General features: G+C 38.5%; 2 protein-coding genes and 2 long non-coding RNA genes across 5 annotated transcripts in view; 3 read left to right on the forward strand and 1 right to left on the reverse strand.

Annotated features, from left to right (window-relative positions):
- Positions 1-2,079, forward strand: part of NT5DC1 (5'-nucleotidase domain containing 1) — a 138,999-nt gene extending 136,920 nt beyond the window's left edge. For both annotated transcript variants that reach the window (XM_078447238.2, XM_078447239.2), the window contains exon 12: positions 1,238-2,079. In XM_078447238.2, coding sequence (XP_078303364.1) covers positions 1,238-1,353 — 116 coding nt within the window. In that variant the 3' untranslated portion in view covers positions 1,354-2,079. The remainder of the gene's footprint in view (positions 1-1,237) is intronic.
- A 6,757-nt stretch (positions 2,080-8,836) lies between these two features.
- Positions 8,837-12,958, reverse strand: TSPYL4 (TSPY like 4). The gene has a single exon (XM_060616452.3). It carries the CDS (start codon positions 12,844-12,846, stop codon positions 11,593-11,595), a length of 1,254 nt encoding a protein of 417 aa, XP_060472435.3. The 5' UTR covers positions 12,847-12,958; the 3' UTR covers positions 8,837-11,592.
- A 1,337-nt stretch (positions 12,959-14,295) lies between these two features.
- LOC132667539 (uncharacterized) lies at positions 14,296-26,113 on the forward strand. Its single transcript, XR_009605220.3, has 4 exons — positions 14,296-14,538; positions 16,370-16,498; positions 17,645-17,805; positions 25,389-26,113. It is a non-coding gene; the product is annotated as an uncharacterized LOC132667539 (long non-coding RNA).
- On the forward strand, positions 22,318-24,527 carry LOC132667540 (uncharacterized). Its single transcript, XR_009605222.3, has 2 exons — positions 22,318-22,837; positions 23,079-24,527. It is a non-coding gene; the product is annotated as an uncharacterized LOC132667540 (long non-coding RNA).
- Positions 26,114-27,401: the final 1,288 nt, after the last annotated feature.

Here is a 27,401-nt window from a genome sequence, read left to right on the forward strand (position 1 = left end):
TTATTTTATTTCAAAGTGATTCAAATTTATAGTGAGAGAATGAAGTAATGTGATACTGGAAGCCAATGAATTAGTATATAGTACCTGGATGGAAACTGGTTCAATGGGATATGGTTATGAAATAGTAAGAAAGTAAAAAAAAAAAAAAGTGAATCTTCATTATTCTAGGATTTAAATGGTTCTCCAAAGAATTGGAAAATAACCCCCTCTCTGTCTTCTACGGTAATAACCTCTCCTTAAAGAAGCAGTAACATTAGTGCATCTGCTTTTTCATTTTCCAAGAGCTTTCTTCCACAGCACCCCGGGAAAAAACTTGGTACAGGGCCTGTCTTCTAACTTTCCTCAGGAGAAAATATTAAGAAGGACTTAACAACAGCCAAACAAAGCTAGGCAGTGTTCCTTCTTCCCAATCTCTAGCATTAGTTTTTTCCTCATAAGGGTTATTAACTACTTGGGCCTTGATGATTCTCACTGGCACTTAATGTAAAGTATGATTTTTATGCTAGTGTCATTTTCAGAATAGTACTTCCAAATGATGTTTTACTTGTGAAATTTGTAAAATAAGGATTATCACCTAGTATGTGCCCATGGAATGAGTATTGTAACATGGCATATGTCATAATATTTCACTTGTAATATTTCTAGTTATGTTTCCTTGGAAGAAATTGGGGAAGAAGATATCTGAAGTCTAGCTTTTGAGAAACTTCTATGTAGATGTCACAATGTCTCACCATCAATAAAATGTGCATTTTATGTTCTCTCTCCCAGTTTCCCTTCTGGCTGTGTGTGTAATGCTTATGTGGCGAAAGTTGCCACATTGTGTGCATTACAATCCTTATTTATCTAAGCATTCAAAGATTACTCTTAGTAATTCTCTTATTACTAAGGGCCATGAAGATTATTAGTTCCCACTTACCTGTTACATGATGCTCTGAGTAGGGCCTGAGAGAGTTTTAAATTTCAGAATAAAAAATCAGATGAGCATTCCTGTTTTATGTGCTAACTTTTGTACAGAGAATGTTATATATAGTTAGATCTCTGAGGATGATTTATAATACATCTAAATGTATTTTGACTTAAATTTTATAAAGAAAGATATTTATGTGTTAGCTGCAACCTATCCAGGTGACAGAAGAAATTAAAATCATGAAGCTAAAAAATGAGTTTTGATTTGTTTATGTTTATGAACAGCCTTTTAAGATCTGCAGAATAATAATAATACTGTTTTTTTCCCCAGAATTACCCCTGGACTACAAATTTTCAAGGTTCTCTTCAAGCAATTCAAAAACAGCTGGCTACTATCCAAACCCTCCATCGATCTTATCAAATAATGAGACACTGACAGCCAAATAAACTGTCTTTACTGAAAAATGAAGTGAAGAACCATATATGCAGCAAATATACTGTAAAAATGTTAATTTTTGAAAAATACTGTAAAATGCTTTCTAGGAACAAATTCCTAATGATAACTAACCAAGAATTAGATGCTTTTCCATAAGTCTCCTTTCTGTATAGATCATCTTGATGCCCAACAACTCTCATTATGTTAAAATCTCAGTGTCTTAGAATGGAAAGGAACCTTATTAATATTTTCTATACCAGTAATTCTGAGATTACGATTCACCTGGGCGTGTGTGTGTGTGTGTGTGTGTGTGTATAAATACACACACACACACACACTTGTACATACACATATACATACACATATTTACATATATGCCTAGACCAATGGTTCTCAAAGTGTTGTCCCCAAACCACTAACATAGCATCACCTGAGAATTTGATAGAAATACAGATTTGCAGGCCCCACCCCAGACCTGCAGAATCAAACTCTGGGAATGTATCCCAGCAACGTGTGTTTAATATTAGTGTGATTCATATACTAAAGTTCAAAAATCACTAGCTAGACCATAACCTCCAGATTGGTTTAATTGGTCTGGGAATAGAGATGAGCACTGATGTCTTTTACTTGCCCCAGGAAAAGGTAGCCAGAATTGGGAACAACTGAACTATATCTGTTTCTTCCATCTATAGCTAAGAACGCTGAGTCCAGTGAGAATAAATGATTTTTCCAAGCTATCAGGTTTCATGCTATTCTTATGTTTTCCAAAACAAGGAGGTAAAGCAGATTTCTTCTGAGACCACACAGCTAGTATGGGACAGAAATGAGATAAGAAGCCAACTAATTCAGCCTCCAGTGTTACTCATAAAGTTTTTTTTCCCCCTAATAATGTTAAAACCTATAGAATTTTCATTCACTTTAAGACATATATTCTCAAAGAGACAAAAATTGGTTCTTGGGATGAAAAAAAAATTAGATAATGCAATGTATAGTGGCCCTCCAAAGCTGAACCCTACCCAATAAAATTTTATTCTTTGGTATTAATTTCTCTCACGAGGGAGAAATACAAAGTTAAATTTATTAATTAAATTTAATTTGGTTAAATTTAATTTTTCTCAGGGTGGAGTGTGGTAATGAAAAAAAAGGTTGAGAAAAACACTTTAAGAGGTTTTATAGTTATACTGCAATGTAGGATTACTGTGTTCTATGTGCTTTGTATAGTCCTATTATAGTAGTTACTTGGGGCAAAATATTTGGAGCCAGATGTTTACAATAAATTCCTGGCTACTCTTTATGCTGTAATTTCATTCTGTCTATCATGGACAGTATCAGAAAACACACTGGTCACTATCATTATTTTACCTATATTGTAGCAAAGAACTTAGCATATTGATGCATGCAATGAAAAGAAATAATTTCGTTAAATTTTTAAGTGCTCAAATAATCCCAAATGTATTGTGGGAATGAATATCTCAGGGTAGATAAACAGTTACTGAAATTTTTTCCTCAATGTCAGTAGCTCTGTTTGATATCAGCTAATAAGTATATGGTAATGTATTTGAAATTGGCTTCCAAAATCTTATTGGAGGACAATAATAAACACACACAATCAGCTTAGGGCTAAATGAGAGCTGTCTCATGTATACAAATAGATATTTAATTTCTTTAAAAATAAAGCTATTTTTCCTTATGTGGATTTATTTTGTCAAGAGCAAAATATAATGTATCTTTAAATGCTTATAAACTGCTATTGTTAATATGAAAAATGAAAACCCCAAAATAAGTTAATTGCACTTTTTTGGCCATTTATGGAGTGAAAAAAAATTGACTCAAATCAGAAGTTGTCATTCTACTTTTACCAGTACTTACCTAAGGAATCAGAACAAATTACCACCTAATCTAACCTTAGTTTCTTTCATCTTGTCTAAAGAGATTAGAGTTTATTTCCAAGTTTCCTTTTACCTTTCTAGCAGAGTCAGTGCTTCTTATGAGTGTTGTCTTTCTCTTGGACTATAATTACTTTCAGATTTTTTATTTCATTGTTTCCAAAAACAATGCTAGTGCTAGTGTTGGGGCATCTAGGGGCTCAGTCAGTTAAGCGTCCGACTTCAGTTCAGGTCATGACCTTACAGTTTGTGAGTTCGAGCCCACAGTTGGGCTCTGTGCTGACAGCTCAGAGCCTGGAGCCTGCTTCGGATTCTGTGTCTCCCTCTCTCTCTGTTCCTCCCCCACTTGCTCTTTTCTCTCTCTCAAAAATAAATAAAGATTAAAAAAAAATTTTTTTTAATAAATAAATAAATAGTGCCAGTGTTTCTAATAGGTAAGAAAAGTAAAAATAGTAAAAAATGGCACTATAAAAGTTGAAGATATGAGAGAAGAAAAGCTGTATATTTTTAATAAAGTTAAATGAAGAAAGCAAGAAAGTTGTGTAAATGGGCAGAGGACTTAAGTTTAATGTTAGCATACAGGCCAACATTATTCATCTAAAAAGATAATTACAGGGGTGCCTGTGTGGCTCAGTCAGTTAAGTGTCCCAACTCTTGATTTCGGCTCAGGTCATGATCTCCTTGTTCATGAGTTTGAGTCCAGCGTCAGGCTCCATGCTACAGTACAAAGCCTGCTTGGGATTCTCTCTCCCTGTCCCTCCCTGGCTCACACACTCTTTCATTCATTCATTCTCTCTCTCTCTCTCTCTCTCTCTCTCAAAATAAATAAGTATACTTAAAAAAAATTTTTTTTAATAACTATGAATAAATGCAAGGGATTGGAGATTTTCTTTCCTGGCAACTGTTGACCTCATCAGCAGAAGAAAGATCTGAATGACACAGTGGTCACAGTTTGTCAGAATTTGGCGTGTGAAATACTGAGGTAACAGAGACTTCAACTAAACAGTGAATTGCAATCTAAAATTAACTAAAGTTGACTCTTGAAATACATGGGTCTGAACTGTATAGGTCCACTTACAGCAAATTTTTCTTGATACAGTACTGTAAATGTATTTTCCTTATGATTTTAACTTTTCCTAGCTTGCTTTATTATAAAAATATAGTGTATAACACATATATAGAATATGTGTTAATGTTATCAGTAAGGCTTCCAGTTAACAGTAGGCTATTAGTAGTGAAGTTTGGGGGGAATCAAACATTACACATGGATTTTTGACCATGCATGGGGGAGGGGGCCCTAATCCCCATTGTTCAAGGACCAATTGTACTTCTGAGTTTTTTTAACTTGTAATCAGGTATTATTTCCCCACCAGTTTTCATATCCAACAACTTTAAATGTATGTATTTAAAGCAAATACATACATATATACACATACATACATGTATAAACACATGTATACACACAATTGAACTGGCTTGAATGAAAATCAAATCTATATGGTTATTTTATATAACCATAAAATGGAATGTCAGACTATCTCTTTGGATATAATAACCTTGACTCTATGTTAGAATCACATGGATAGATAGCTTCTCCTTAAATGTTACAATGACATTCCCTTAACCTCTTCTCAGGCTCTTGAGAACAAGGTTATCGTAAGAATTGACTTCCAGATTAGTTAAAGACTGGGATATTTTCAAGAGTTAACTCACCCCCTGTGCTGCCCTTGAAAATCTGTGGGCCTGGTCTAGTCCACATAGGGTGAATGCAAAAAGGTGTCTCTTGTTGGTCTCTAGAGTCATCCTCAGAAATAATGGTAAAAAAAAAATGGTAATGAGTGCTAACTCTTCAGCAGGTTACTTCATCTTCCTTACTTATTCCTTACAGCAACCATACAAGGTGTATAATTATTAAAATTTTATAGATAAGGACATTGAAATTGACAGAGGTTAAATTAACATACTTGCTCAAAAATTTTGTTACTAAGGAACAGTCTGTACATTAGCCCAACTTTCACCCCAAAATTCATGCCTTTAGTTGACTGACAAAAGTCTTCCAACATTAGATGTAGATTGGGACAAATTCTTAGTCTAAAATCACACTTCAATTTCACAGTCACACCATGCTGGGATTAGAAATGAAGAACACAGACTCTGGCCTAAAGTAACATAAGCTAGTAAAAAATATTAAAACAAGATCTATGGGGTACCAGCTGGCCCAGTCAGTGAAGCATCTGACTCTAGATTTCAGCTCAGGCCCTGATCTCAAGGTCGTGAGATCGAGTCCAGCATCAGGCTCCACACTGGGTATGAAGCTTACTTAAGATTCTCTTTCACTCTTCCTCCGCCATTCCCCTGCTCATGTTCACTTTCAAAACAAAACAAACAAAAACAAAGATCTATAACATAGAACTTACCTGGGAGAGTAGAGAACCAAGAATCACAGGAGTCCTAAAATGTATAATGAAGTCTACTCTTCTTGGAAGCCACATACACTAAAGTCATCAGTAAGCGGGTCTACCCTTTCTTTATATTCAAGTTCAAATGTTCACTTTGAATACTTAACAAATTTCCCTCTGGTGCTGAGGAAACCAAAATGGAAAAGGAATCATGAAAACTGCTCCAAGTAAACTTAACGGGACATGAGGTCTCTATGCCTACTGAGAGAAGCTGGGTCATTACTTGGAATGGCAATTCTATCACATAGTCTGCTTGATAGGTTCTTTTACCATGCACCTGTTCCCAGAGTCTTAAATAAAAAAACACTTTATTTTACTTTCTTGGTAGTTTGGCCTTGGCACTTTCTTGGTTTAAAAAAAGGCTTAATAAAGTTTAATAAAGAGAAGAATGGGGCGCCTGGCTGGCCCAGTGGGTAGAGCATGAGATTCTTGATCTTGGGGCCAAGTGAGCCCATGTTTTTAAAATTAAAAACAAAATCTTAAAAATTAAAGAAGAAATAAATTACAAAATTCCTGTTAAAACCAATCACCGTGTTGGATCAATTAAAAAATACTCATTCTCTAAATTTAATAAAAATGTAACATTTCTTTAGAGTTCCTAGCAACTAAATTCCAGAAGTATAATATTTAAAATCCTTTTGGTGCATTTACTCCCTTTAAGGAAGGCAACAAACCTAATTTCATTCATTTTTGCAGCAATCACCAAGATTGCATATGTAAATTTCAGTAGGGTTTTAATCTGAATAAAGTACCCCTCTTCAAAGGACCATTCACGAATGGATTAAGAATAACCTTTAACAAGTCCTGATTATTCATGTAAATCAGGTTTTGTTTTGTTTTATGCCAAATTTAGATGGCTGTGTTAACAGTGAAAGATACTCTAGGCTAGAAATAAAAAATACGTCTGTATGACTTGCATTTTAGGCACACTTACTTCATTTTGTTGTTGTTACTTCAACTTTTCTTTACTCTCGAGATAGTAAAACTTGTGTCAGGATTATGAAAGTAACATGAGAACACAAATGTATGTACCTGACAGAACTCAGATTTCTTGAGATTGTCAAACCAGAGGAGGTGTATCTGATGCAAATCCGGTATCCAAGCCTCAAACTGTGACTCTGTGGAGCAGGGAATTCAATAAGAATCCAGGTAATTTTTGTTTGTTTTTATTTAAAACTGATTACAGAAACTGGAGATAAAGAAGCGGTAGCAGCAACAGGAGTAATGTGAAGGGACCCTGAGTAAGGAAAGTTAGAGAAGCCTTTTGTTATTGTCTGGTCTAAGCTGAATACCCAGAAATGGACAAGAATGCCCAAGGAGATTCTGTTATGTGGGGTGCAGGGAAATTATGAAGTATGACCTTACGTTCAGGGCAATATGGCCTGAGCAGACCAAATGATACTTCTTCGGTGAAGAGAGGACAAGAAAACCTCTCAACTGATGTGGAGGTCTGCATAAGGGACAATTTGGGTTTAGAACTGAGAAAGAAAAGGCAGTGAAAAGAAATGAAGCAGTGATATAGGAGCAAACCAGTTACCTGGTAAGTGAAACCTACATAATGTCTAATTGAGTCTAATTTTATTAAACAGAACAGAAATCATGATAATCTAACAAATGAGTGGCACCAACCTACTGGCAAGAGGAATACTACTGGTTAAAGCTGATAATAAACCAAGAGCAACAAAAATATTATTTTCCAACTATGTCCAGAACAGGATAAAAGAGATAATGCTTGAAAACAGGTGATTGACAATGCAGAAAAAAAATCAATCACTGAATTAAAGATAAAATGAACACACTAAAGGAAAATTTAGGTTTAAGATGGATATAGAGTTAGCTCTCTAAAACTTAAAACTTCTCCAGGCCTAGAAAAACTATATCAAGTAAAACTTCCAAGTATGAATTGCACCCAGAATTAGCAAGTCTATTTAGTAGTAATTCTGGGCCGTTTACGTCAAATTTTTGTTTAGATGGCTAAAAATATTTGGTCATTCATTTTCACAAACCTTGCAAGATCCATAGCCCTCTCAACTCCAGAGAATGCAGAAGTATTTATTTCCCAAACCTTCATGTAATAGCTGCTGAACAGCGAAACATTACTGGTAATTGAGATTGGGATGTCTGAGATCATTTGTTTCTAGACACTATATGTCAGTAACAATTTTGTTATTCTTTCTTTTTAAAGCACCACACTGTAGTAGCAAAGAAATTAAGAAGCACCTAACAGAATACACAATGATTAATTTTTCCAAAGTCTATCTTAAGCGCTCTAAGAATCAGTTAACATAAATATAGCAAATAAGAATGGTGTATTAAGAATAGCTTTCCATGGGGCGCCAGGGCGGCTCAGTTGGTCGAGCATCTAACTTCGGCTCAGGTCATGATCTGACGGCTCGTGAGTTTGAGCCCCACATCGGGCTCTGTGTTCACAGCTCAGAGCCTGGAGTCTGCTTTGGATTCTGTGTCCCTCTCTCTGCCCCTCCCTCGCTCATGCCGTCTCTCTCTCTCTTTCAAGAATAAATAAAACATTTAAAAAAAAAATTAAAAAAAAGTTTTACAGTAAGTGAAATTGAGTCAGAGAAAGACAAATACCATTATTTCACTCATATGTGAAATTTAAGGAATAAAACAAGGGGGTAAAAAAAAGAGACAAATCAGGAAACAGACTCTTATAGAGAACAAGTGATGATTACCAATGGTGGGTGGGAGGATGGGTTAAATAAATGATGGAAATTAAGTACTGCACTTGTGATCAGCACTGGGTGATATATGGAGTTGTTCAATCACATACATATACAATATAGTGCATACCTGAAACTAATATAACACTGTATGTTAACTGGAATTAAAAACTTAAAAAGCAAAAAAAAAAAAAAAGCTTTCCACTGAAAATTCAGTGGTGCTTCAATTACCCTCCAAAACTACACTGGTTGAACAAGGAAAAATTAAGTCCATGAGCATCCAGTTAGTTAGGCTTCTTATTTACCATTTTCCTAGTAAAAAAAATCTTAGAAATTCTGTGGCTTTTTTTTTATAAAGCTTCAGGACAGTGCTTATGGTGACAACTTGATAACTTTAATGATTTCCCAACCTTTCATTAGCCTAGACACACAGAACTTTATTGTTATTTTTTTGGTGAAAACAAGAAATACAGCAGAGTGACAGACTTTTATTTTTCCTTTGAGCACACAGAAGAAGACTAATAAAGTACTTAACGATCCTTGTTTACTTTGACAGAGCAATTCTACAAATACTTACACTGGTTAGGAACATAAAATTCAAGTACAACATTACTATTAGGGCAAGAAATATCAAGACAAAAGAATTGGTTTTCTTTTTGAAATTACTTTCACAAGACACAGCAACAATTTGCAAAATTTCAAGGATCACATTCAAATTATATTTCTAAGAATAGAGCTATATATGAAGACAGACCAGAACAAGCTGATATATTAACGAATATTCACAGGTTTCATACTGCACAGGAAACAAGTTTGATATTTTTGCACATATTCTCAATTATAAGCAAAAAGCAGGCCTGTAAATGTCAATTTCGCCAGCAAGCAAAAATAGAGAAAGGAATTAATAGGATTTTACTCAAACACAGTGAAATAATGAGCATATACCATTAATCTTCTATACAGAAAAGATCACTCCTATAATAACAGAGAGAAAACATCCAGACTTGCATTTTTGCATTTTAGACAAAAATCTACCGGTGAATTCAAGGGAGTTAGGGAAAACTCCTCTAAGTATCCTTTTTAAACATCAACCACTTTGATTCTCCCACCTCTCCTAGGAAAAGCTTCGGGGGCCTCTCCCTCCATTCCCAAAGCTGCAGGGTTCATCCTTCCTGTGCCGTTCCGAGACTACTTGGTTCATTTTGGTTTCTGGGCTCTCACTTCCCGCAGCCTAGAGCACCCTCCCCACTGCTATACCCAGACCTCCCAAGCACTCATGGAACTTAGGGCAAGGCCTTCAAAAAGGAGAAAGCAGGTAGTCCTTACCATTCCCATATACCACCCAAGTAACAGCCCTGATACACTGCTGTCCCACCTACTGGAACCTGTCCTGGAAATCCAAACAAACTCCACACATCCCCAGGGAGGAACTTTGGCATCTCCCACAACGTACACTGCAGCCTGCTCCCTCATCTGTTGGGAGAGAAGCAGGGAAGGAAATAGGGAAACTGAAGCCTGAAAGCCAAGAAGGCCAGACAACAGGATGGAGGCCCCCGGGCCATGCGAGCAGTAATAAAATAGTACAGAGAATAGAGGTGACCCTCAAAATGCTGCCTTGGGGTTATTTCTAAGTGGTCAAGGCCACCCCCACCAAAATTCCATGTTTAGGAAAGTGGAGTGAAACTAAGTTTGGCCGCTTTACATCACAACCTTCTCTGCATCTGCCTTGAATCCATCACTGTGAGGCCCTTCTGTCTTTCCTCCCTGCTTCTCTAACTAAACTCAAGAAACACACAGATTTTGGTAAGTGGACAGGGAAAAGGTGGGGTTGTCAAAATTGGCCCAAAAGAACACTGCTCATAACTAAATAACCTACAGGTCTCCCTTTGAAACTTTTAGACCTTACTAAAGGAAGTAGGGTGGAGGCTTGAGGACAGAAGAGCACAAGAAGACATGTGGAGTCTATTGTACAGTACCTTTCTCTCTTTGGACACCATCAAGGGTAGAGAAAATTAAACAAAAAGCCCGCTTTGCCAGTGTTGTTTCCTGTCTGCTTCAGAGGAGAGGGAAGTGGGGGAGAGAACAAGGGGGTGGGGTGGAGGAAAGAGACAAAAAGATGCAGAACAGGCCACACACACCAGGAACACCTTTCCCTCGGTGCCCCCACCCTGGCAACTTTATCATGCTCAGAATGAGTGCAGGAGTTAGAGAAGGGGATACCTAACAAAACTATCTGATTAAGGGTGGTTTGTTGACTCCAGCTCAGAAAGGCTAACTGCTGGAAGTGAACCCCTTCCAGCCTTGCTTTGGGCACTATCACATATGACTGTGCAACCTGCCCCACAGCCAATTGGGTTTATAGGTAACCATTTGATGGCACAAGGGGATTGAGGCAGAGTTCCCTGTGTGCTGCCTGGGAGCTTAAGTCCACGGTCAGTTGCTGAGGAGGCAGGCAATGGTGCCTATGCAAAGCTCATCCAGAAAGGTGAGAACAGGTTTGTGTGGGCCATAGCACCAACCCTCATACTCACCAGTACCTGGTCACAAAGCAGAGTGAAAAGAAGATGCAATAACACTGAAAACCTCTCATCTGTTACCTCACTCATGCCTTGTAGCCACCCACTAGCCCCCTTATTCTGCCAGATAGCCAGCAGGGTGGATAGCACAGGCCCAGGGAGGCAGCTGGGAACCAGTTAGTGGTAGCTAGAAATGTCCAGTTTGTGTTGATGGTTGGCATCATCTAGAGTAGTTTCATCTTGCAGCGGTGAAACTCAAAGAATTTGCCATAGAATACATGGTTATCAGGAGGACAGTCAGCATAAAGTATGAAGTCCAGCTAGTTATTTGCAAAGGTACTGCAAGCTTCTTTGTGGTGGAGAACCACTTAAAAAACTAGGAGAAGACCATGGTCATAGACAGGACCCAAGGCATGCAAAGGAAGGCAGTGCCTATCTACAGCATCATGTGCTTGGCATAGAAGCAGTGCAACGCCATGCACTTGAACATGTAACAGGATACAGAAGAGCATGAAGGTCCAGAGGAAGAGGAACACAAACATGTAAGAGTCAATCTTGCAAATGACTGTTGAAGATTTAGGAGAACCAAAGGACAAAATAGTTCAGTGTGAAGAGAAAGCAGATAGAAGACTGCATGCTGTTGGCTAAGCAAAGGTTCAAGGGGAGGTGGTGGGAGACTTGTGCAGGAGCTTCTCACAAGGGCAGCGCTTAGCCAGACTGGAACCTGAAGGACCTGGGGCTCTCCACGGGCTGCCTTGCTGGGTCTCGAATTCCTCGGCGAGGCCCTTCGCCCATCAGGTAGTACTGTAGGGGATTGGGCCACAGTTCTGCTTTGATAATCTCAGCAATCCTGTCGAATTCTAGAAGGCTGTGATCTGAGAACCAGTTGAAGAAACTGGGGATAGTGTTTCCTTCCCGATTCCTGTGGATATGTGACTGGGGGTCTTGGCCCCTGTGCCAGCGGATTGGAGTGGAAAGAGACACCACCCGGCCAGAGGATCTGCGCTCATATTCTTTGACGAGCCCCTCATTTCGGAAATAGGGGTTGCTCTGAAAGATGAACTTGAATTTGCAGCCTGCTCTGGGGTGTTTAAGCTCCTCCACCTCCAAATTGATCATGTACCTCATCATGTCTTCATCTTGGCCACTGATCATAGGTGACAGCTGGGGGTGGTTCCGAAAGGCAGTGACCCAGAAACCTGGGATATTTTGGATAATGAAACTTCTGCGCTGCATATGGAGCCTTCGCATCCGGCCAAACTTGCGCTCCAGCTGAAGGAAGGCCCTGTCAGCCTGGGCATTTACATTTGACAGCTCCTGATCGATGGCCTCCAGGGAATCCATGCAGTTATTGATCTTCGGGGCCTTGGCCCGTGACTCCTCTTTCACTCCTCCTACCACCTTTTTTTCCTTCTGCATCACCTTCTTTTCCTCCACCACCTCCTCCGCTACTCCCTCCTTTTCCGTTGCCGCTGAAACGGCGCACTTTTTTGTCGTCATTTCCTTGGCCTTCGCCCCAGGCATCATCTGAGACCCCAACCCCCCAGCGCCACAGGCTTCTAGAGCTTTCTCCCCAGCAGGGCCCCGCGGCTCTCTACGCTGACAGCCATTTTCCTGGCTATTGTCGGTTGCTACCGCGGGGGAGGCTGAAGCAGAGGCTGCTGCCAAGCCTTCCGTCGGAGGGAGACCCTCTTTCTGGCCCGATTTGGTCGCTACACGGCTGCGGCTCCCAAAAACTCGAACGCGGAACACGGGGGCACAGCTCGCGGGGCTCTCGGGGGCGCCTGCCTCCGCGGCGGTCTCCGAGATGCCCTCCTCACCTGTGTCCGCCATCACCTGGGTCGCCTCGGTTTCCTCGCCCCGGCACTGGTTTAGGTCCGGATGTCCTGGGGCATCGTCGGCAGTAGCTACGCCGCAGTCTTTAGCGACAGGAGGGTTGCTGCCCTCATCCAGGGTGCTCATTTTGGTAGAAGTCAGATCCGCAGGAGCAGAGCGTCCCTTGTCCTCTGCAGAAGCCGCGCTCCGCCCCAATCCGCTTGTCGCACCACCCCTCTTTTCCACTCTGGAGGATGCTGCTATGGCAACTGGTGACGTCACGGCGGCAGCATCTTCACGTCGCGCGAGAATTCGCTGAACCTAATGATTACGTCAGTCAAAGGTATGCCTTTGTCTTTGTGTTATAAAATAGATGAATTTCGTCTCTCTGGAAAAGATTTGATTTACGTGATTGGGTGCAGACCAAACTCGAACATGTGAGAACTGTGTCAGTGTGCATTTCTAAGGCTCTGTATGTATTTCTAAGACACCTATGCTATTAATTTTTCTCTTAAAATATTTACTTAAAAGATAAGAAAGGTTATGGTCCAAGTTCATCAGCTCAGAGGGCCGTTCGTGGATGGTAAGGAGGAGTCAGCAATTCACCTGCGTGCCTTTTTTATGAGACTGAGTGCTACCTACTGCGCTAACGAGGCGCCTGCCTGCCTTTTTTAATGTACAGATTCGTGACTATTATCAAAGAATTAAGATGAGCAGAGTTTGATTTTTAAGAAAAGTGTTGCTCTGTTAAGCGATGATTTAAAAAATTAGGAGCAATTGTAAGGGAAGTTTCTCTCATCCTAACAAGACAAAATGATTATTTCAATTTGTTTATGTACTTTGGCCAATACCTATGAAGTGATTGGACAATATTTCCTCATCCCTTTTAACTAATATAAGTAGCAAATGTATTTTCCTTACTTAGAAGTGACATCGCGTGAGCATGCAAATTTAGCCGTTAAGCATTTCTGAAAAAGATGTGATCTCAGGAGATTTTAATTTCCACAATTGTACATAATATATGTTGCTTATCCTTAGGCTGTAATCCTAATCTAAAAGGAGTTCCTGCTTTATAATGCATGTGGGCATGAAGCCAGCAAATACTTGCCAAAATATGCCCCTGTTATAATTTACTGCAGGGCAGAGGCAATAATCAACTGTTTGCAGGCACTGAAACTATTACTTGTCCAAATTAAAATATTTTAAGTAACATTTAAAATGTTAATGTTAAAGTATTTAATTAAAATATTTTAAGTAACATTTAAAATGTTAATGTTAAAGTATTTACTTAAAATTTGTCTATTCAAGTCAGCTCATACAATTCATCTGCTAGTGATGTCGATACTGTGCTATGTGTTGTTTTGTTTGTTGGAGTATGAAAACACTGGTGTTAGTCCTTAGAAAAATGCAAGAGTGAAGGAAAACTTAAATTTTGCATATTTTTGTTTAACATCTTAAATTCATATTAGAAAAATGATTATAATTCTTTTTTTTTATTTTTTTTAACGTTTATTTATTTTTGAGAGAGAGACACAGAGCGTGAACAGGGAAGGGGCAGAGAGAGAGGGAGACACAGAATCTGAAACAGGCTCCAGGCTCTGAGCTGTCAGCACAGAGCCCGACGCGGGGCTCGAAGTCACGGACCACGAGATCATGACCTGAGCAGAAGTCGGACGCTTAACCGACCGAGCCACCCAGGCGCCCCTGATTATAATTCTTTGTAATAGAAACTCCACTACAGAGCCCCCAGATTATGATCACTTTGAAATTGGGACTCAGAAGAGGATCCAGTGAAAAGGAAGCATGTGGGGAAACGGATTTAGAAACAAGCAGCAGCAGGTAGGAGACTGGAGGGAAGTAGTGCAGACCCAGTACAAGTAAGAATGAGGTGTTGATGCAAAAGACACTGACATTAAAGGGAAACACCTTGCCCTGCAGCTTCATAGTTTAGCTCACAAAGGTTTGCAAGAGAATTCGTAAACAATTAAGATATTTTTGTACCCCTAGTCAGCCTACTCAAGGACAGACTGTCCAAATTGACTGCTGCCAACTAATCAGATATCCCACAAAAATTGTGCAAACAAGATTCACTCTTCTCAGACTACAATGATTTTTCTCTCCTTTTTTTTTCCTCTTTTAATAAATCCTATTTTGCCTCTGTGGGGTGAAATCAATTAGTAAGCAATGTGCTATCATTAAGTGACTTTGTGACTTTGAGTCACTCTTTGACACTATTCTGCCTTGTTTCCTTTCTTAAAGAGTCTTTGTACTGTGGGAGGATTAATTCTCTAGGATTATAACCTGAGCCAAGAAGCAGAGAAGAGCAAATGCTGAATGAAAGTTCCTTTGCCATAGAAGAAAGAATTTGCTATTTGCAACAGAAAATTATAAAATTACCTGAGGCTACTACCTGTGAACTTTTTTCTCTTGTTGTATATACCAAATTTTTAGAAAGATTTTTACCTCCACTACTTGAAACGTCCCTGTCCATAGCTTTGATTGTTCTTGTCATTGCGATCATTTTCCACTAATAATAGCCTGCCCATTCTTGAAACTCCATTCAAGCCTATCTCGGGAAGATTGCATTAGGCATTTTAATGCATTTAATTTCATAAACAAGGACAGAGGAATCACAGAAAGTTAACTCACTCGTGGTAAGACATATATTAATTGGCAAATTGCCTCCTCCTATCTCCTACGCATAACCTTCCCTTATCATTCTGACAGTCCTATAGCTCTGTGACCTTTGCCACCCAATTTAGTACTTACCTTCTGTCTTTGACTCTCTTGGTTGCTTTATGCAGATCAGTCTCCTCATCCCAGCTGGACAAGGATGGCTGTATAGTGGCTTCATCCTTGGCATCTACAGTGACTATTTCATTGAACATTTTAATGAAATGTGATGATTTGATTTATTTTTTTTATTTTTATTTTTTATTTATTTAATTTTTTTTTTAACGTTTTTTTTATTTTTGAGACAGAGAGAGACAGAGCATGAACGGGGGAGGAGCAGAGAGAGAGGGAGACACAGAATCGGAAGCAGGCTCCAGGCTCTGAGCCATCAGCCCAGAGCCCGACGTGGGGCTCGAACTCACTGAGCGTGAGATCGTGACCTGAGCTGAAGTCGGATGCTTAACCGACTGAGCCACCCAGGCGCCCCTCTGATGATTTGATTTAAATGTAAATTTTAAAGGGTTTTACCAAAGTGAATAATATGACTCTGCTAGCATTTCATTTTGAGTTGAGTAGATATATGTATTATAAATAGGAATCATTTGATTTGCATATTAGAATATAGGATTTTTTGGTACACAACAGAGACTGTCCTAATGGCAATTGGCAATAAACCTCACTACAGAAAAAAAGATATATCAGTAACATGATTGTATGAAAAAGCATTTGCAGAAAATGTCGTGAAAAACTAGAAGGTACATTTGCCACAGGACACGGACTTTAACAAAAGTTCAAAAATAAACTAATATAGTCAAACAGGAATGACTTTACTAAAGTATATAGTAAACACTGGAAAACTTAGGAAACATCCACTGTTATTGCTCTTGAACAGCAAGTTTTTTTCTTTTTTCAGAGCGACATGGTTTCTGGTTCTATATTCATTTTGGCCTACATTTATTTAGTGTCTTCTAAATGTGCTATCTCTTTTAATCCTCAGAACAACCCTGTGAGTAATAATATTATGACCTCCATTTTACATTACCTCAGAAGGAACTCAAGCAAAGAGAAACTGAGTTGCTTATCCAAGGTCATACAGCAGCAATATAGAGCCACAAGCTGAAACCAGGTAATCTGACTCAAGAACTGTGCACTCATTCATTATATCGTCCTGCAGTTCTACACAATGTATAAAATGCAAAGGTACTTTCTTAGAAATAAGACCATATGACCATCTCAATTTAATGTTAAATCTTATCTTCCTATTCCCCTCTGCCCATCCAGAAAAATACTAACAATTGTTGGGGAAGCACCCAGTTACTAAAAGGAGAAACAGGGGGGCCCCTGGGTGGCTCAGTCGGTTAAGCATCCGACTTCGGCTCAGGTCATGATCTCACGGTCCGTGAGTTCGAGCCCCACATCAGGCTCTGTGCTGACAGCTCAGAGCCTGTTGCAGATTCTGTGTCTCCCTCTCTCTTTGACCCTCCCCCGTTCATGCTGTCTCTCCCTGTCTCAAAAATAAATAAACGTTAAAAAAAAATTATAAAAAAAAATAAAAAATAAAAATAAAAGGAGAAACAGGAATTCACGATTCAGTGCCCTACGTCAGCAGTTCTCCATCCATCAAATGTAACATTCCCTTTGTTCATTTGTTTTTTTTATTGGTATTGTGTAGACCTAGTCTTACTAGAGGAGGGCAAAAGATATGGGCTGGAGTTCCAGCTCTGCCTTAACGAGCAATGGAAATTTGGGCAAGTGGTTTGACTTTTTAAAATCTCATTTCCACATTTCGAAAATGGGAAGAATAAGGGGCACCTGGCTGGCTCAGCCAGAGGAGCACGTAACTCTTGGTCTCGGGGTAGTGAGCTCAAGCCTCACGTTGGTTGTAGAGCCTACTTTAAAAAAAATGGGAATAATAAGATCACCCAACCCATCTTTATTCACTTCTCAGAGTAGTGGGTCAACACTCTACATAGGTGAACCTTCCTTATAAGTTGCTTTCTTTCCTCCACCCTCACCCCCATCTCCATGTGTTTTTTCCTTCTTGTCTTTAAAACTTATTTCATGGAAAAATTAAAAATAAAAAAATAATTATTTCATGGACCATTACAGCCAAAAGATACTTGATTTTCAAACAATTTCCCCTAAATGACCCTTAATGTATGGAAGGAGTTATGGCTCTCTGACTGAATGGGTCACCTCTCCTGGGCTCCAAAGCCCAGAGTTGAGTTGAGCAGCAACAGAGGCATTCTATGGATATGTTTCTCTTCCTCAGACAGGACGAAGGCATCTTTAGCAGACAGACTCCATGTGTCCAGAGCCAGGTAGACTTGCCAATTCCAACAGAAAGCCGTCCTACTTTTTGGGAAAACAATGGCTGAAGAACAACTAACTTCACATTCAAAGAAGATGCCGAGCTAATTGAATTTCTTGCAGGTAAGAGTCAAGGTTGCATTAGGCATTTTAATACATTTAACTTCATAAACAAGGACACAGGAATCACAGAAAGTTAACCCACTCGTGGTAAGACATATATTAATTGGCAAATTGCCTCTGGCTTTGGCACCATCTCAGTGTGGAGATTAATGTGGTGGCCATGAAGATGCACCTTACAGCCCTCCAAATACAGGAAGAATAACGTCCAAGGGCCTGAATGCTGTACCCTGAAATCTGTAGCCTGCTTTGCTTGCATTCAGGCCATACCTCCTGTGAGCTGCTCCAGCCAAGACTGAGTGTGGCTAGAATACATAAGGTAAAACCATTCCTAAAAACTGCGGGACTCAGCTGACCACTGACCCGGGCTGACTCAAGGACTCCTCAATGGCCTCGTGAATCTTCCCTGGATGGCACAGGAGTCTAGGCCACTTCACCCAACTTTCTCTTGCTCTTCTTTTCATTCAGTCAGACTTGCTTCCTGGTCAAAAGTTTCTTCCATCTTTTTTCTGGGCCCCTCCCCATTTCACTCACAGTCATTTCCCCTGGTAATATCTTTGCACATTTAATCCCAGCTTGACCTCTGCTTTTCAGAGGACCCAGATTAACACGTTTAACAGATCATTTAAACGTCTTAGTTTCAATTTTTGTATTTTGCAAATTGGGAGTTGGGGGACAGAGAAGAGCTAAAAGGAGAAAAACTTATTCAGTGTCTACCATGTGCTTTATGTTATTTTACATAATTATCACATCAACTTTCATATGACAGGTGGTACTGCTGTTTTACAGAAAAGGAAGGGGAAGATGAGAGAAATTATATCACTAGTTTAAGATTACTGCAGAGTCTAGATTTGTGCTGAAGCCTATTCTGACTTCAAGGTGTATCTTCTCTACCACTTTCTCTCCTTTTCTAACTGCTTAATTGTGAAGATCAAAAAAGATAACAGATGTGAAAGCACTTTGAAAATGTAAAGATGTGTTACTTCAAAGCCAGAGATGATTATTTCTGTTGGTTGCGGTCAAGACCACTATGTCATATGCAAGCCTGGTGCAAAGTACAAATGTGGGGCTCCTTGTTCAAAATTTATTGAGACTTTGAAGATGGCACAGCAGAGCATTACACCAGGTATGGGACCCATGAACCCAGCCATGGGAACAGCAGAATTATTGAGACAGGGGCAATCAAATTGAGCTTGTAGGAAACTTTCTAGAAGAATAGAAAACATTCTGGGGTGCCTGGGTGGCTCAGTTGGTTGAGCATCCAACTTTGGCTCAGCTCATGATCTCATGGTTCATGAGTTTGAGCCCCGCATCAGGCTCTATGCTGACAGCTCAGAGCCTGGAGCCTGCTTCGGATTCTGTGTCTCCCTCTTTGCCCCTCCACCACTCACACCCTGTCTCTATCTCTCAAAAGTGAATAAACTTTAAAAAAAATTAGAAGAAAAACATTCCTTATAATGAATATTTTATAACTCCTTTTTTCTTTCTTGAAATTCACAAATAGTGTACCATCATTTAAATTTATTTTTTTAGTTTAAGTCATCTCTACACCCAACGTGGGACTCAAACTCATCACCCCCTAGATCAACAGTCAGTCACATACTCTTCTGACTGGGCCAGCCAGGAACCCCAATTTTTTTTAAAATTAATATAACATCTTGGTTGTAATATCAAGGAAAAACAAAAGGGAAATAATTCTTAAAATATCTATTTTAATTTATAAATGGTTGGGCATGCCTGTACTAAATGACATGATGAAGTAGTTAGGTGGCTATCCCTATAGAATCACTAGTTCCTTATATATTTTGGAGATTAACCTTTTCAGATATATAGTTTGCAAATATTTTCTCCCATTCTATAGGTTGCCTTTTCACTCTGTTGATTGTGGATAAAATAAAAATTATAAGCATTAGAAAGCTTTGTGTCAGAGTTTAAATGGCAATTGTTTTCATTCTTAGATAACGATGTATCTTACAAGCAGTGTTTAAGAGTAGATGAAATAAGTTGCTTTCAAAAAATGCAGTGTTTAACACAGTGCAGGGAGGTGAGGGGTGTGCCTGGCTGGCTCAGCTGGTAGAATATGCAACTCTTGATCTCAGGGTCTTGAGTTCAAGCCCCATGTTGGGGATTGAGTTTACTTAAAAAATAACAATAAATAAATAAAAATAAAACAGTGCAAAATGTCTTCATATGTAAAATGGTGCTAGGCTCTAGGCTTAAATAATAATTAATATATTTTTAATCTATATGTTTAACACTGGATAATTACTTTATATGGGGCACTGTTCTCCACACTGCAGGATCTAGCATCCCTATTGTCCCTAATGAATACCAATTGCACCTACATCCATTGTAATAATCAAAATAGCTGGCAAATTTCCCAGACACCATAGGGGGAAGTACACATATACATTGATAATCAGTTTTTTAAATGCCTGTGAATATGACATGGTATTCTCATTCCTGGTCACTAGAGGGAGAAAGTAGTCTTTAAAATGATAATCCGACTAGTTTGTCAGCCTTTTAGGTTAAAGTTAAAACTGTTCTGGAAAAAAAAAAAATTAAACTGCTCTGAAGAGAATATTTATGATAATCTTATATACCATACATTCATAAAACAACTGTGGCATGAATTTTCAACATATGTTTTATGCTGTGTATACTATTAAAATTGAATCATAATCTTTATTATACTTAAGCTATCACTGTTACAAAATTAAAATTTTCTCAGACAAGCTCATTTAGTTATGATGCCTCCCATGATAATATTTAGCCAAAAAACAAGATTATATAGTGTTGCTTTCCTCAATCATTAGAGAAATCAGAGACAAAGTCTGTGAGCTGAATGACCTCACACCTTTGTATGCTGAGTGTGATAGGTAATTTTATGTGTCGATTTGACTGGGCCAGGGGGTGCCCAGACTAAGTATTATTTCTGAATGTGTCTGTGAGGGTGTTTGTGGAATTAGCATTCGAATTGGTGGACTCAAGAAAGTAGATTGCCCTTCCCAACATGGGTGGGCATCATCCAGTCCGTTGAGGGCCTAGATAGAACAAAAAGGTAGAGAAAAGGAGGAATTTGCCTCTTTTGCTTCCTCCCTGAGTACTTGAGCTAGGACATGAGTCTTCTACTGCCTTTGACTGGTCTTTACACCATCAGCTCACTTGGTTCTTAGGCCTTAGGACTCAGACTGGAATTATACTACATCACTCAGCTTTCCTGGGTTTCCAGCTTGCATGTGGCAGATTGTGACACTGCTCAGTAGACCTCCCTAATCACATGAGCCATTTCCTCATATAAATCTCTTCCTATTGACCCTATTTCTGTAGAGAACTGGGAAACTATATTTCTGTAGTATACTGGGTAAAGAGCATACATTGGAATCGGACAGTTCTGGCTTCATGTCTCAGTTGTGCCACATACAGGCAGTTCAGTTTGAGCAGGTCACTTGACTTCTCTGAGCCATAAGCTCCTCAAATATGGAATGAATATAATAAAACTTAAGTTACAGAACTGTTAGGAAGATGAAATATTTGCAAAGTGTTCATCCCAATGGCTTTCAGTAAATAAAAGCTGACTTGATAATTTTTATTATTTTTATGCTAAGATTTACCTACATGAAATAGACTGTAGTGCAGACAACATAAAATCAATGTCAAATTCTGTTATAAAACTGTAAGTGTATAGAAGTTCAAAGATGAAAGACATCCATAAATAATGGAGCAGTAAGTGAAAGAAAGGAGAGTTGAATTGGACCATGTAGGATACAATTTGAATAACATGAAAAAGATACAAAACACTGGGACATAGTAATAATACTTGACCACTATGTTCCAGTTACTTTTTTTAAAAGATTTTATTTTTGAGTAATCTGTACACCCACTGTGGGGCTCGAACTCACAACCCTGAGATCAAGAATCACATGCTCTTCTGACTCAGCCAGCCAGGTGCCTTTGTTCCAGTTACTTCTAAATGATTTTAGATATATGGTATTTCCAGTTCATAGGAAAAAAATGTTTTGCTGGCACTAAAATAAAATGCTTCACCACATTTTTTTTCACATAATATTATTTTAAAGACTTTATAAAATAATTTTTAAAAATTAGTTACATGAAATCTATGCTTTTAATAGCTAATTGGAGAGGATTCATCAAAATTGACCTCAGAGTAAACTTGAAGAAGCTTGACCATTACTTAAAATGATTGATTACAACAGCACCTAGACTACCATGTACTAGACTCATCTCAACACAACTCCTTATTGTGCTAAGAGAAGTTAGAGCTTGGTTAAGAGGATAACAATTAAGTATGAAGTGCTGTTATAAGTAATCACCCAATTGACTCAAACCTCAATAAATACACATTCTTTGCATTTTATAGTGATAATGACAGTTCTGTCTGCATCTCAGCAAATTCCGGAAAGATATTAAAACATTTGAACTACTTTGGCTAACTCTGTTCTTCTGAAGGAAAGTAAAACCAAGCAGTTTAATTCAGACAGTAAGTATCAAGAATTGCATTTTTAAATATAGGAAACAGTTATAATCTGATGGAGCTTAGAAAACCTATATTATTTAACATATATAAAGATAAATGAACAGATATATAAAGGTAAATAAATACATCCCTTTTGAAAGCCATTCATGAATAGATTGGGAATATTAAAGCTAACCTATTTATACTTAATTAGGATTTAAATGTCTTTATGCTAAAATTACAGGTTGCTGCAATATGGTGAGATGTGCCCTAGCTTGAAATAAGGAATCCTAACTGAATACAACCTGTGTTACTTATATCTAAATTAATACACTTCAATTTGCTAAGCTTCTATTTCCCTATCATATGGGGATAGTGATACAAAAACTGTAGGATTACACATGTAAAATGAGAGCATACATGGAAATTCCTGATAGTTCTAACAATTTGCTGAGAAGACTTTGAAGACAGAGGTGTGTACTTGGAGCAGAATTAGATACCTGAGGCTCAAATTGTGACTCCGTGGGGTAGAGAACTCAAATGTCATTAAGAATATAGGTAAATATTGGGGTGCCTGGGTGGCTCAGTCGGTTAAGCGTCCGACTTCGGCTGAGGTCATGATCTCGCGGTCCGTGAGTTCGAGCCCCGCGTCGGGCTCTGTGCTGACAGCTCAGAGCCTGGAGCCTATTTCGGATTCTGTGTCTCCCTCTCTGTCTGACCCTCCCCCATTCATGCTCTGTCTCTCTCTGTCTCAAAAATAAATAAACGTTAAAAAAAAATTAAAAAAAAAAGAATATAGGTAAATATCTTGTTTTGTTTTTAAACTTTTTTAATATTTGTTTATTTTTTGAAAGCGAGAGAGAGTGTGTGAGAGGGAGAGGGCAGAGAGAGAAGGAGAGACAGAATTTGAAGCAGGCTTCAGGCTCTGAATTGGCAGCACAGAGTCCAACACGGGGCTCAAACTCAAACCGCGAGACCATGACCTGAGCCAGAGTCAGTCGTGGAACCAACTGAACCACCCAGGCGCCCCTTGTTTTGTTTTTATAATGAGAACTGAATTCAGGAAACTAAGAGATAAAGCAAGAACAGCAATGGGGTTTAGGGCAATGATTCCCAAACATTAGTATGCATCAGAATTACCTGGATTGCTAGTTAAACTACAGTTGCTAGACTCTACTTCCAGAGTTTGAGTCTATAGAGAAGGAGTGGGGTTCTTGCATTTGCATTTCTAACAAGATTCAGGTGAGTCTCACGCTGCTTTTCTGGGGGCCACCCTTCACAATCTGCTGTGTTAGGGTAATAGAGACTGGTAAGTTGAAGCTGGAGTCAGAGAGAAGGGTCCAAGTAAAGAAGGTCAGAGAATCATCTTGTAGACATCTAAATTTGCAGAAATGAAAAGGGAAAAACGGAGATTATTATTGAATAAGTATATGAGTACTACTTACAGGTCAATATGAGCAGATTCAACTTCTTCAGTGACTAGAGGATGACAGCCTCTTAGTTTGTATGTTAAGGAAATCTCTAGAGAGATCAACTTTTGCCCAGAATTGAAGGTGTAAAGTAACCAAAAAAAAAAAAAAAAAAGTAATCCTAAAATTGGGATTAGAAATGAAATTATACAGCAATAAGAACTTGCAAACAAGGTCATACAAGTAGAGTCAACAACTTGTATTTAAGCACTGAAGAAAAGTAAAAATAGCAGAAATGGGCAAATAGAATTCCATTTTTTGAATTGATGACAATAATTTTAAGTCTGTTATTTAATGAGGTTATAACTTACACTAAAATGCATGGATCTTGATTGTACAACTTGACAAGTTTTGACAAATAGATACATCTGTGTTATCATCAGCCGAATCCAGCATTACTATCACCCAACAGTTGGCTCATGTTTCTTTCTCATTACTAACCCTGAGGCAACCACTCTTTGGATTTCTATCACCATAGATAAGTTTTCCATGCTATCCAACTTCACATATATGGAATTACATAGTATGCACTCTCTTGTCTGACATCTTTCATTGACCAATGATTCTGAAATTGTTGCATGATCAATAGTTTGTTCCTTCTTGTTGCTGAGTCATGTTCCATTGTATGAATACACCATAATTTATTCATTCACTTGTGATGGACATTGGTTTGTGTCTAGTTTTGAGCTGTTATAAAACTGCTATGAACATTCTTGTGCTGTATGTAAATTATACTTTAATAAAGAAAACAATGACAAATTCCAAAAACAAAAGAAAAACTACTTTTAGGTAACATCTTTGGTGACTTAAATGAGCAAAGAGAGAGGCCTAAGGCAAAAACAACAGTGAGGGGGTAAAGATTAAATATCTGTCACTCAGTGTTAGCCACTATTAATGTGGTCAAGAAAACGCAAATGGATTCAAGCTGGATACGTATGCTGACTAGAAAGCAAATGGAGAACACACTCATTTCCCAATACTAAACTGCCATGAATTCTAGAATCAGAGGTTGAATCTTAAAGACATGAAGACTTGGAAATGAAGTTACTGTCACACATTCAAAGGCTTACATGTATGGAATCATGCATCCAGTTGCCGTGGCTGATTCTGCAATGCAAACCTTTACTCTATTAGTGGACCTCAAGAAATGTGTGCTGAAATCAAGCCCTGAAAAAGAAGGCTCATATTTCTAGAATTTTGTAGAGGAGTTCATGAATCTCAAAATAAGTTTTAAGTTTCTAGGTTAAGTGGTTATTTTGGGGCAGCGTTCTAATTGGGTCTATCCAGAGCTGTAGGAAGTAACCCAACATCACTGGTAACTCTTCACAATAATATGTGCTTCCTACTTGCCTCCTATAGTCTCCAATTATAAAACAATCTTTAAATATGAGTATTATTATTACCTTGATGGAAATTGATCATCAATTTTACTTTTATTTGTGTACTTTTGTAATATATTTTTTCTATTTTTGACAACTGATGAAAATAAGCTGTACATTTTAAATATTTCTCCAACTTTTTGATTTGAAAAGTTTCAAACCCACAGTTGAAACAGTAATATCAAAATAGTAATACTGCCATTAAAAAAAAAAAGAGTGAAAGTAAAAAGATTACTAAGAAGTTGTTTCCTTTTTTGACAGGGGAATTTGAAAGACAAAGTGTATCAGTTATTAGGACTGCATCTGGGAGGAATGGCACACTTTCTCATCCCTAAGCATGGAGGGGGCTAATTAATTACCTGATTTCTGAAAAGGTACCAAGTGTGCTTGCTGATGCCCTAGGAGAAAGTTAAAATGTATGTGTGGTGGGCGGTGGGGGGGGGGGGGGGGGTGGGGGGAGAAGGGAGTAGGTAGATCCATAGTTTGTACAAAGATCCTAAAGATACTGCGTCACTCTGAAAGGAAGCTTTCTGGGAGAACTTCAACAGTGACCTGGCTACAGACCAGATTTGTAAATGACATGAAATTAGGGGGTAAAATTACTCATTAGAAATAATTAATGATCCTCCAAATGCAAATAGGTTAAAAGAATTAGACTAATTTAATAGAATAAAAATTAATATAGATACATGTAAACTGTTGGAAACAAACTTCAATAAAGCGTAACATGAATGGGGTGCCTGGGTGGCTCAGTCAGTTAGGCGTCCGAATTCAGCTCAGGTCATGTTCTCGTGGTTCATGGGTTTGGTGCGTCAGGCTCTGTGCTGATAGCATGGAGCTTGGGATTCTTGTTCTTTCCTCTTTCTCTGCCCTTCCCCTGCTTGCGCTTTCTCTCATTCTCAAAATAAATAAACTTAAAAAAAAATAAAATAAAAAATAAAGTGTAACATGAAAAAACCTAATTCAGCAGCACAGGAATGCTTTAAAATTTAAGGGTTTGGTAAATTTTAATCTTATTAGGAGTGAAAGGGTAATATTGCTGCCCCAAAAGCTAATGTTCTCTTAAGATCCATTCAAAGAAATATACTATGCAGAATATAAGCAGTAATAATCCTATTCAGGGCACCTGGGTGGCTCAGTCGGTTGAGCATCTGACTCTTGATTTCCACTCAGGTCATGATCTCATGGTCATGAGATCAAGCCCTGCATCAGGCTCCTCACGGAGCATGGATCCTGCTTGAGATTCTTTCTCTCTCTGTCCCTTTCCCCTGCTCATGTGCTCTCTTAAAAAAAAAAAAAAAAAAAAAAAAAAAAAAAAATCCCATTCTGTTCTTTCTATTCTGTTATTTGGATGTTACATTGTTCAGTTTGGAGCACCTGACTTTAGGGAAAATATAAGCATAATGAATCTTGTTTATTTGCATTCACAATGGATAAGGAACATTGAAGGAATATATATATATAGCCAGGTTGGTGGGGGAGGGAGGGGAGGGTGTTGAGGGGAGGGATAGGATGATGACCTTCAAGTACTTAATTCATTTGTGGAATCAGGCTAATTACATCCTGCAAGACTCCAGGGGTCAAAATATGGAGCAGAGGTGCTGAGACCCTACTATATGCCCAGTCCTTTATAATACCTGAATGTTATAAGGCAATATATTTCTGAATAAATTTAACAAAACTGGGAAGGGAGTGGGTATTCCCTCCCTTGAGTCCAAGGAAAGGTTATCCATGATTCTCAAATATGTCTGTACCTTAGTGTCTAATTTAACTGGTTTGGGGGTAGAGCCTGGAATTTTTTACCAAGCTCCCCAGCCATTTATAATGGACAGTCAACTTTGAGAAATATTAGGCTAGATAGTTGTCTGGATGTAAATTAAATGCGAAGTTAAAATGGAGAGGAAGGTAAATGGAAATTAATATTTACCACATATTATATGCCAGGCATTGTGCTTGGCATTTTCACACTCTAACCTGTATTAACTATGTTAATGCTTGGAATCTTTTAGCACAGTGCCTGGCAAATAGTAAACTCCCAAATGTATGCTGTTATCCTCTCTACAACCTTATATTGACATTCTCCAAATACATCCTGGGAGAATACTAGCTTATAATATAGGTATTATCATCCCTGCATGATGGACAAGGAAACCAAGACTCAGAGAAGGTATTTATTTTGGCCACTAGTAAGACATCTGTGGATTTATAAAAAAAATTAGCAGCCTACCTAAGTGGCCCTTTTTATTTTAATAGAATTTTATTTTAATAGAAGAA

Source organism: Panthera onca, chromosome B2, assembly GCF_046562875.1.
Source record: "Panthera onca isolate mPanOnc1 chromosome B2, mPanOnc1 haplotype 2, whole genome shotgun sequence".
NCBI classification, from domain to species: Eukaryota; Metazoa; Chordata; class Mammalia; order Carnivora; family Felidae; genus Panthera; species Panthera onca.

Excerpts from the sequence above, each read along its gene's own strand:
- TSPYL4 (XM_060616452.3), bottom strand. The coding sequence starts at position 12,846 with ATGAGCACCCTGGATGAGGGCAGCAACCCTCCTGTCGCTAAAGACTGC.